Source organism: Drosophila miranda, chromosome 4, assembly GCF_003369915.1.
Source record: "Drosophila miranda strain MSH22 chromosome 4, D.miranda_PacBio2.1, whole genome shotgun sequence".
Taxonomy (NCBI): domain Eukaryota; kingdom Metazoa; phylum Arthropoda; class Insecta; order Diptera; family Drosophilidae; genus Drosophila; species Drosophila miranda.
The window spans coordinates 15,171,166-15,182,360 of record NC_046677.1 but is presented as its reverse complement, the minus strand read 5'-3'; the positions used below and the strand labels follow the sequence as shown (position 1 = coordinate 15,182,360).

Here is an 11,195-nt window from a genome sequence, read left to right as displayed (position 1 = left end):
TATAGAACATAGACACCAGAGCAGAACAGATCAGATCAGAAAGAGCCAACTAGAAACAAATACACGAGTAGCAGCCAATCACCAGGATCGGGAACGAAACCTACCTACCAACAAATATTTTCGTCTGTATACATCTGGGGTGGAACTCCTACAGGGAGTAAGAATGACATGGAACCTCCTACTAATATAAAATACAATATATATGTATGTATATTTTGTAATTCATGTGCAACGCGCCCTGTACCAAACTATAATTTAATTGTCTGCCTACAATACAAGTAGTTGGTATTATGTTTTTTTTTATCCAATAAATTGCCTTCTGAATATGCACGCTAGATCAGATCGTGTCTTGATTGAGATTGAAATTGAGATAGAGATACAGATAGAGAGATCTGCTTATGTTCCAACTTCTGTCTACTGCATAGATTTTGTAATATTCGTTTTAATGTGCATTTTGATTTCGATCTGAAAGACAATAACCAGCCAGATGGAGAAAAACTACTTGTCTCCTGGAAATTGTCATTTCAATAAATCTGAAAAGGAAAAATTATGAAAAACTAACAAACAAAAAATAAAATCAGAGCTGTGTTACATTATGACCAGGTTTTTCTATATAAACTTGACTTGTTCACAATCTGCCAACCAATAAAGTTATTCAATTATTAGCGGATTGTGTCATTGGGAATTTATATAAAAGGCGCTGGCCCATAAATAAATTACTTACTTGCTTGAGAGCAGAGCATACATAGGAGTTAGAATCATATAAATAGATTGATTAATACCAAAAAAAGTTTGCAATTTTCATACTGTAGGCCTTAAGTTGTGCATATTTCAAAACGGATACAAACTGCAAACCAATAAATAATTCAAAATTTAGCAACACCCATGCGGAAACTGAAAACAAAACAGAATTGTAAATTGTTAAACTGATTTTAAATAAGCTATAAGACAATTTTACTAAAAATAAAACTAATGAACAAATCATTTAGAAAGAAAGCCTATTATTTAATCGGTGAATCTAGAGCATTATCTCGTTGCTTGGGCAGCACTAGACGCCCCATTCGATGATTGACACTGTCCACCAGAGCATGGAGTGGTCCATTAGCTCGGAGCTGAGGACCGATTGTATGGTACCCTGCAGATTGTAATCCACCGCCACAGCCGCTGCAAGGCCTGACGGCTTGCGCTTTTACTGGGCCTGCAACTAGAACTCTGGATCGCTGCGGGACAGAAGCATTCGATATAGTTTTAAATAAAAGCAAAATTTTTAATTTTGTTTGAAGTTCCGTTTATACATTTATTGCACCAAATATGTTGAATTTTTGTTTTTTTTTTCCATAATTTAATTGTAATGCTTTTTGTTGTTTTCTTGTTACTTTTTTGTTTTTTGGTTTTTTCTAATTATTTTTCGAAACTGATATATTTCAATATTTTGTATGGTATTTCTTTTGCTCGTTAGTTTTGCATTTCTTGCAGAATTCGCTTTATATATATGTGTGTATGTATATGTACTATATGCTGAAGATGGAAACACTTCCGTTATATAGATTTTGGTTGGTTTTGTTTGTATATAGGTAAATATATATCGATGGTCACCATTTCGCATTTAAAGTGAGTCTCTCAGTGGTAGGTGAGTGTGCAAAATGCGTCTAGAATTTGTTCTCCGTGTGTGTGGCGGATTGATTGGTTTTCCAACTCCTTGATAACTATTCCTCTTTAATTTGTTCACATTAATTAACTCTCGTAACGATTAAACAAATACGCTTTTATATGAGCATTATATGTATGCCATGGTGTGTGTGTGTCGGTATGTAGTGTGTGGGGGAATGTATGCGTCTCAATTAACATCATTTTGTTAGTTTCGTTCTAAAGAAATTGTAGTATGTACTTGCTCTATATATAGTAGTATATATATATAGTATGTATGTATGTATATGCTTAGTTTTGTGGTTCATTTAAATTTATTAGTACTCGTACATATGCTCGTATATGTAGTGTAGAATCAATAATCAACCCAACATTAGCTACATAAATACGTTTATGTTTTTTATGTTTATGTTTTTTGTATGCAATAGAATTTTGCCCAAAAGAACCGCCGATCAGTGGATCGTGCATCGTGAACCCCTTGGTTGTCCGTCTGCTGATCGGCCGTCTATGGACTGATAACGTTTGCTTTTTGTTTTTTTCATTACTTTTTTGTTTTTTTTTAATAGAGCTATAGGCGCATAAATAGTTTTGTTGTATGCAATAACAAGTTACGATTAAGATTAATCCATGTAAGGTGATTTTTTGGATATCTTTTTGAAAGGCATTCGACAGTGCTTCATCATCATTACATCACATGTATGCAAGTATGAGATAGCATAGATATATGTTTGGTTTGTGTGTGTGTGATATAGAGACTAATTGTAACTAGCATTAAACAGATTCGAACAGCGTAACATTGCTCTATATACCGGCTTGTTGTAATACGTATGTATGTATGTATCAATTTCTCTATATAGGCTTTTGTACATACTCAATTTATACATCCCATCCGGACCGGTCCGGTACGGTACGGTCCTTATCTGACACTACAGATACTCGTACTTCCAGCATTAGCGGCAAACAATTTCAACATTTATCAATTAGACAATAGACAGTAAATAAATACAATTATGGCAGTTGATAGAAGCGCTTAAATTAGAAATAAAAATCAGCTAGATTACACATCAAACATAAACATAGGATAGGCCTTTCTTTAAACATATCATATCTCATTAATATTATCAATACTGTTGCCCGTAAGCCTCGGCTACTCGATTTTCCCTACCTTCCTCGTCCCCTACGCCATTACCTTTAATATTTCCATAGTTTTCCTTTCGATACGGTACGAGTACGAGTACAAGAGAATGAATGGTCGGTCATCAATGCTTAATATTTAGTTAACAATAATTATTTTCCACCTATTTTTGCTGGGTATTACCTCTTGGTTTGCTCTTTCTCTCGCATTACTTTTACAGCAAATATATGTATATGTACAATTAAATACGGATATTATTGGAAAACACAGAAAACCATCGTTATATACGTTCTACGAGTATATGCATAAGTGTTGTAGCTTTTTGGGGGGGAAAAAAACTCTTTAATTAAATCGTTTTAGTTTTTGTTTTTGTTGTTTTTTTTTTTGTTAAACACACACACCTAGTACAACGAAATTTCAATTGTAATTGTGATTTGATATCAATATGTTTTTCGGATTTCCAAATGCAGATTATGTTACGTGTAAGTATATTCATTAACAATGAGTTTTCTTACTTGAATTCGGTTGTATCTTTCGTTTAATTGAATATGAACATGACAGGAATAGAGATAGAGCTGAATTTTAGCTAATTGCAATGTTTGACCCAATGACGGAGCGTCTATCTAAAGAACACCCCAAACACATGCCCAAAAGAGCGACGAATACAAACAGATTTTTAGATTTTAGATTATTGTGAAGCCATCTTTTAGGCGTATGAATATGCAGCATAATGATTATGTATAATCTGTGGTGATCTTAAAATTATCGCCGATTCCCAGCAGGGGATCGTGTGTGTTTGTAGATTTGTTTCTTTGTGTTTAAGCGAATGCGTTATGCCGCTTACAGGCCAAAGCCAATGGCTCGTTATACGTTTCCTGTTTCAAATGCCGCATGAAGAGAGGAGATTATAATTGGAACCAGAATTGCATTTAATTAGTTTGCTTGTAGTATATATGTACACATAATGGGGATAAAAGTATAAGGATATAAATATGTAGACTAAATAAATACAAAATGCACAAATAAACGGACTACTAGGCATATATAGATTGGCTAAACAATATGGAGAGAGAGAGAGAAATAGAGAGGCAGCCATCGCTCAACTTAGTTATAAATATCAGCACTAAAAACTAAATAATCACAATTAACAAATAGATATACATACATGTCGAAAATATTGCAACAAATTATAACTAAACATAATAAGAAGGTATGGTATTTCTCTTGAATGAAGGCATAACGAGAACCAAATTGGCATTGCTTATTCGAAATCAATAAATCATAAGATATATGTATATGTGGACTGTCGAGTGTGGAATGTGTCGCATAGAGAGCATAGGATGTTGTGGGGTGTCTGGGTTTCGGGAGATTCACTGCTTTGCGGTGCCATTCACTTTCGCTGTCTTACCGGACGTCACAAAGGGACCCACATAGTTGCTGGGAAACAGACCGGAGAGGCCGTTCAGCTCTCCGCGCCACCATTCCGGCTCGTCGCGGCCCAACACACTGATGATGTCGTCCTTCTCGAATGAGAGCTCATCGTCGTTTTGTGCTTTGTACGGATAGAGAGAAATTACCTTATCTGCAATATAATGAGAATGGGAGAGTTATGCGTACGTCCACAGCGAGATTTACGTTGTTCAAACCAACCCAAGATTTGTTCTGTCATCTCAATGCGACTGCCCGAGACAGGGGTGTTGCGTCCGCTGTTGCGACCACCTTGCAGCACCTTCACGTAGGTAGCCGGGAACCAACCGATCTGTCTGCGCCTGCCTTTAGCCTGCAGTTCTCCCTCCCACCAGCCAGAGTCGGTCTTCTTGCGGATCATGATCAGCTGGCCGCGCGTCAGCGAAAGCTGTTCAGTACTGGTTGCTTCGTACGGCGCAATCACTTGTGCAATCTCCGATCGTTTGGCCCGCATGCCCTAGAGGACCGCGGGATAAGATGAAGGTAAGATTAGTTACGGACGCTGCAAAAGGGAGGCAACAACAAGCTGTGTCAACTATTTACGGGTGTCATGGAAGAGGTGCGTGACATGGGTCGGCTATAGCTCTCGGCCGGTTCGCTGCTTTGTGTCTTGGACTGTGTATTGATCTGGGAAACTTCAGTGTCTAGGTCTTCGTGCGCCTCCTCCGCCGCGGCAGTCTGCTCTGCCAGCTGGACTGTGGGCTGCTGCTGCTCCAGCTGCTCTGTTAGTGGTACCTCTTCCTGCAGCTGCTCGTGCTGTGGCAACGCATATGTTTCAGCTTGAGCAGCGTAGGCAGAGTTGCCGTTTAGTGTAGCCTCCTGGGTAGCGAGTGCACAAATATGACGGTGGCAAAGGGACACAGCACATGAAAAGCATTGGATTAGTAGATGAACATGATTGGTTAACACACGACTCTACTCTGGAGGGGTGTACACACAGCTTCCGTTTTTTTTTTTTGCAGTAGTGTCTATCCTACAGGTATGCCAGCTACTCTACTCACCTGATCGACCGAGTCAGTCACTGCTGCGTCTGCCGCAACATTCGCCGCTGTGCCCACGTCAGCCTTCTGCACATAGTTCGAGGGGAACATGCCGGTACGATTGCCAATGGTGCCCGTCCACCATTCGCCCTCTTTCTTGATAACCATCACCATTTCACCGGCTCCAAAGCTCAGGTCTCCGTCCTCGGCTGATTCATAAGGATATGCGGCTATGTAGTACTCGATGTCGGAGCCAGCGGAGGCCAGGTCAGCGTCCAATGCGGGAGCCACATTGATATTGTCATTGTAAGTATCTGCCGGATACGGATTTACGGATGCTGCTGGTGCCGTCTCTTCGACCACCGTTGGCTCGATGGCTGAAGCCACAGCGGCGACGCCTTCTTCTTCCTCCAGCTTCTCAACATAGGACTCGGGAAACCAGCCGGTGTGGCCATTGATCTCCCCAGCCAGCCAGCCCGGCTCGGCATTCTGCTCGAGTGGAACCAGGATGAGGTCACCCGGCACGAATGTTATCTCCTCGGCATTGCGGGCATTGAATTCATAGACGGCGCGATATTTAACGAAACCCTCTGGTGCTGGTCCACTCAGATCCACAGCTGGTGCTATAACAGCGCTAGTGTCATTGGTTAGGCCACCATACGGGTCGGCGGTGGCCGCTGTGTCAGGCTCGCCCCAGCCTCCGCTAGAGGCGTCCGTGTCCCAAGCCGCAGTGACTGTCACCTCGTTCTTGCGATTGTACTTCAATTCCAACACTGATGTGCGCTCCACATCGTACTCCTTATAGAGCTCCTCGCATTTGGCGAGCAGAGCGGAGAGTTCGTCTTTTACCTCCGTCATCTGCAGGTCGTTCGAGTTGATGTCCTCCTTCTTTGACTCGATTTCCTTGCCAATATTTTCCACCTTGTCTTTGATCTGATTTATCAGCAGCTACGCATCCAACGGAAAACATATTTAATGTTATTTATTGCACATGAATGCTGCTATGCAAAAACTCACCTGCTTATGGGCAAAGGCTGCATTTAGCTGCTCCTGCTGCGCCTCACCGCCCATGGCAGCACCACTAGACTTGCTCTTAGCATCCCATTTGGCCCGCTCCTGGGTAAGTTGCATTAGTTTGGCATTCTGCTCCTTGATGCGCGTTTTCAGCTGGGCCATTTCGCTCATGGAAGTGTCCCGCTGCGTGCGCATCCCATCGATGACAGACTTGACATTGGTGACGCCTGCGCGAGTGTCGCAAATCCTCTGCGACAAGTCCTTTATCTGTAAGCCAAGAAAATAAATACTCTTTTCGTATGCAACTGTACCCCAAACCCAACAACCTTTTCGTTTAGCGTGCTCAGCTCCACGTTAAGCTGAGTGTTGTGTGCCTTCTGTTTGAGGACACGCTCTTGTTCACGTTGCTTCTGTGCATTCATTTCGGCAATTCGCGCTTGCTCCCATTCCTGCTGGCGCTGCTTTTCTAGCTCCCTGTCAAGCAAAAAAAAAAGAGATCTCAGTAAAATGAGGATGGACACAGACTTGAGACAGATCTTACTTTCTGGCTGCTTCTTTGGCCTCCAGCTCTCGCTTTCGCTGGTCCTCCTTTTCCATTTCGATTTCACGCTGACGCTGTAGCTGGCGCTCCAATTCCTCCTGCTGCTTGCGCTCCGCCTCGAGGCGAGCCTTCTCGCGCCTGTCCGCCTCCTCGCGTTCCTTACGCTCGCGTTCCTCACGCTCCTTGCGCTGCTGATCCTCAATGACCTTTCGCCTGCGGTCGAGCTCTGCCTGGCCTTTGACATAGTTCTCCTTGCGCTTGTCCTCGAATGAAGCTAAGAATGGAAATGGATTGGCAATTATTGAAGTCAAATCTGAGAGACTTTCTCGGGACTTACTTTGCGGTAAGCCGGCCAGTGGGTCGGCATCGCCTGCAGCCACACCGCCCTGGGACGAAACAGACGCATGCCGGGAGGCGGGCTGTGAACCTGGTCGCGAGACCACACCCGAAACCGAACCCGGACGCGATTTCATCTTGCGCAAGTTGGGCGGCACCCAGTCCAAGGGCAGCGTGACAGGTATCTTTTCGCCGGCCATGGCTTTCTCGCAGAGGAACATGGCTAGGATGAACTCCTCGCAGCTGAGTCGCCCATCGCCATCGACGTCCGAGAGCGTCCAGATCTGGGCCAGCGTCACCTGCGGTAGTTTGCTCTGCACCAGGACACTGCGCGCCTGCGCGCCAGTCAAGTAGCCAGAACGGGTGCGGTCATTGGCATTAAATACCTGCGTGTATTTGCGCTTCTGGCCAGCCTGTACAGCCCACTCCGCCTGACTGTGAGACGGAAAAGAAGTTTCTTAGATTACTGGCAGCCCTGTTGGCATAGGTTCGTTGTTGGGTCTTACGGCGATTCGATGGATGGCGCCCGTTCCGAAATGGACATATGGCGGCTAGGTGGATTGCTGGAGGGCGGCGTGGGCCCAGCCGGTATTCCCGGTGGCGAGACGAGCACTGCTGCTGCTGCTGCTGGCACAACAGCCACCGGAGCAACGGGCACGGCGACAGGTGCGGCCACAGGAAGTGAAACTGGGGCAGCCAAAATGCCCTTTAGCGGATCGAGTGGACTCATGGAGCTCGTGGAGCCACGTGGCGTCATTGTGGGCGTTTTCTGACCATCGGTGAGCGAGGCTAGCAACGTGGGGGGCAGTGCTTTGGGTACCTCCATACCGCGCAGCTTCAGATTTATCAGCTTGCATGCTATGCTGAACTCATTGATGTTCATCTTGCCATCGGAATCAACATCGGCCAGTGCCCTACAGGAAATGAAGAAACGACGGGAAAGCAAATATGTAAACAAAATAGCTCTTATCGGCACGGACGCCTTGGCGTGGCTGTCGAAGCGATTGTTAGCCGACGCGCCAGTGAGTCATTACACTCCGCTCCACTCACCAGATTTGGCCCAAGATCAACGGCGGTAGCTGAGACTGCAGGAAGAATCCCTTCGCCTGGGCGCCCGTGATGAAACCCGCTTGGGGCTGGAGGCCTTTGAACTGCTCCTGGTACTTGAGCTTCTCCCGCTGGGTCACCGCCCACGCATCCACCGCTGGATTCATTTCGTTGCGATTCGCGATTTATTCTAATTTACGCACAGGTTCTGTTCTTCCTTCCTTCCTTCCTTCCGTCCGTCCTTTCCTTTTTTTCGGTGTTGTATCCCAGTTTCCTTCCGTATGTGTATATATTTCTTGCGACTCCCACACAAGTGTGTATAGTTGTGTGCGTGTGCTTAGTGCGCTCTCTTCGGCCGCTGCTGAGTACACATCAAATACATGTCATGCTCTTGCCTTTCGCTCTCTTTACTATGGCCTATTGAGTATCGTATCCGTTTGCTACTGCTTTTGCTCCCACCACCCCACAATTTTTCACAATGGATTTTATGCTTTACCTGAAATGCAATTCTTAATGTTAGAAACACACGTAGTCTATACACTTTAAAACAGTTCAAAACTAGATCAGCGACAGCGGCCGAGATAAGTAAATGCAAGGGCTTTCAGATTTTCGCATTGGTAGGCGTTTTCACTGCACAGAAAATCGACAGGTAACCGCTACTCGGAATTAATGATGCACTTGCATTTCTCATTATATGCCGACACCACCGCACACTCAATGAAACTTTACAGGGCTTTCTTACTTTTCATTGGAATAAAAAAATTCCTGTTATATTTGCGTAAATTTTTGTTTCAATCAATAGTAGGAATCAGTGTGACCATCAAATTTATCAAGCAGTGCTGTAAAATACGTTTAAAAGTGCCGTTTATCGCACAAAAATACCGATATATTCTTACGATTAATTTTAAAAAAAATCTCAATATCAATAAATTCTTATATGTCTATATTCAAAAACCGAAAAATATTAATTTTTTTAAAGTCACCACAAAAAAAACATCATCTCTATGTAAGTCACACCGCTGCCCTGTTCCCTTTCAGTTTGAAGTCGAACGATCAAAACCAAACAAAAATGTCTGAATTAAATAATGAAATTAAAACTAAGTCCAGCACCGACCAGACAACCATCTCGCAGATGTCGGATGTGACCAGTTCTGCCTTAGAGGATCAGAATCCTACTGCTGGAACCAAGGATACTCACTGCTGGTTGATCTCTCCCGAGGAATACTGGGGCTTGGGAGAGCAGACGGTTCCCCAACGCTCCCTCTTCAACTTCTTGCCCCTGCAGGATAATCCTATTTACGTGGGAACCTTACCGCACAAGAAGCCGATCTTCGAAATACTCGCCGAACAGGTGAGAGACAACGCAGGGGCCACATTCGAGGTGAATATCGAGGGGCGTCGGTTCTACTGCATACCAAACCTTGTCAAGTGCTATTCGGTGTGGTTCGCGAGATGCGACTGGCGTGCCTCCAGCTTTAACTTTTCGCCAAGTGAAGTGCCGGCCAGAGGTTTCAAGTGCGCCTACGAATGGATACGCCTCCAGAAGCCGCCCAGCAGCAGCGACGTGGTGGAAACACTCCAGGTCGCTAGGTACCTGAAGATTGGCCTACTTGAACCCAAATGCTGGGAGGTGCTGGCCTCCAATAGTCTGCGCGAAAAGGCCGCCTTTATGGTGTTTCGCCAGGCAAAGGCATACCCGGAACTTCGTGATTTATGCAATGCGATGAATGGTAGGATTCGCAATTACTTTCTAGCGCTCGTGGGAAGCAAATATTTCACCGAGCTCTCAGTTGATGACCTGGAAAACCTACTCATGCGCAACACTATCGGAGTTAACTCCGAAATAGAGGTCTTCTTTCTGGTCCTGCGCTGGATGAACCTGGCGCGTGACGAACGCGTGAAGCATCTGGGTCGTCTAATGAACTGCGTAAGATTCAATCTAATGCCGATAGTCTTCCTGTGGACCCTTCGCGACGGTTTCACGCACCCGGACAAGGCTCACCTTTTCTCGGCAGACCCCATTCTGCTCGCCTTCAACACGGATCCTACAACAGAAACGATCCTTACCGATGCCATGTCCTACGTCGCCATGGCCGACTCTTTCAATGGGGACCGTGACCGCTATTTGAATCACATGAAGGTGCATCGGTTGCCTGTAACCAAACCTCGCAAGTACGTCTACCATCTCAATTGCCCGTACCACAAGTACGTCCTAGGAGTTTCTGTAACCCACAATTTCAACGCCAACGATTTTGAAGAGTACATCGGGTCCTTGCAGGAGCTGTGGGAGGGAGACGGTCCGCCATCGCATGGGGATGAGTTGGTCGTCGATGCCCATCAGGTGGCCATGAAATTTCTAAAATGATGCTGCAATTGTTTTATGTTTTAAGTAAATTTATCATTATAATAAATAATAACTGTCAAACATTAACTTTGAAAAATGCGTTAGTCTTATCTTTGACGAGATTGTGTGTCGGGATCAGGATACATTTTCATATGTACAAGAAACTAATCAAATGCATGATTAACAGTTGCATGTTATAAAACAGTTTGGAAAACAAAAAGTATTCAAATACCAGCCACATTGACGTGACAACTTAAACTTTTTTGTTTAAGACTTGTTTTAGTTAAAATACAATTAATGGCAGTACTTAAAAGTAGGTAATCTTGTAGAAAATGTATTCATCAATGGGATAAAACTATGTAATCATGGCTAAGGGTTTTAGTTAGCCAGCATTATTCAGCGAAATACCAAAATTGAGCAACGATTACTCTCTTACGAATTTTTTTTTTTACCTTTTTCATTAAAACCTTGCTTATGTAAAATCCAATAAAAGCAGGTATTTAAATTAAGCCAGTCGAGTGGAAAATTGACTCATTAATTGGATAAAACAATGTGGGCATGGCTAAATGTTCTAGCTAGCTAGTAATATTCCACGGAATATCAAAATCGAGGAATATGGTTTCCAATCCTTGACCGAGAACTATTAACCCATTGTAAACCAAGGGGGTATTTTAATATTCCACC

General features: G+C 43.9%; 2 protein-coding genes across 8 annotated transcripts; one reads left to right on the top strand and one right to left on the bottom strand.

Annotated features, from left to right (window-relative positions):
- Positions 1-293: 293 nt before the first annotated feature.
- On the bottom strand, positions 294-9,015 carry LOC108161796 (intersectin-1). Of its 6 annotated transcripts, XR_004472796.1 has the most exons (13): positions 8,910-9,015; positions 8,171-8,663; positions 7,627-8,034; positions 7,122-7,555; positions 6,785-7,058; positions 6,570-6,717; positions 6,247-6,510; positions 5,251-6,177; positions 4,793-5,068; positions 4,433-4,706; positions 4,191-4,364; positions 725-894; positions 294-533 (listed from the first exon to the last, which is right to left on the bottom strand). XR_004472796.1 is itself a non-coding variant. In XM_033392909.1 (12 exons), the coding sequence occupies exons 2-12, from the start codon at positions 8,332-8,334 to the stop codon at positions 776-778; spliced, it is 3,462 nt and encodes a 1,153-aa protein (XP_033248800.1). In that variant the 5' UTR covers positions 8,335-8,663; positions 8,910-9,015; the 3' UTR covers positions 294-775. The 6 variants fall into 6 exon arrangements, 5 of the variants coding, with proteins under 5 accessions (XP_033248800.1, XP_033248803.1, XP_033248801.1 ...); XM_033392909.1 differs by having other exon boundaries at positions 294-894; XM_033392910.1 differs by lacking the exons at positions 294-533; positions 725-894 and adding an exon at positions 1,068-1,220.
- A 66-nt stretch (positions 9,016-9,081) lies between these two features.
- On the top strand, positions 9,082-10,608 carry LOC108163874. 2 transcript variants are annotated; one of them, XM_017299388.2, is made up of 2 exons: positions 9,082-9,173; positions 9,275-10,608. In XM_017299388.2, the coding sequence occupies exon 2, from the start codon at positions 9,300-9,302 to the stop codon at positions 10,530-10,532; it is 1,233 nt and encodes a 410-aa protein (XP_017154877.2). In that variant the 5' UTR covers positions 9,082-9,173; positions 9,275-9,299; the 3' UTR covers positions 10,533-10,608. The 2 variants fall into 2 exon arrangements, with proteins under 2 accessions (XP_017154877.2, XP_033248804.1); XM_033392913.1 differs by having other exon boundaries at positions 9,270-10,608.
- Positions 10,609-11,195: the final 587 nt, after the last annotated feature.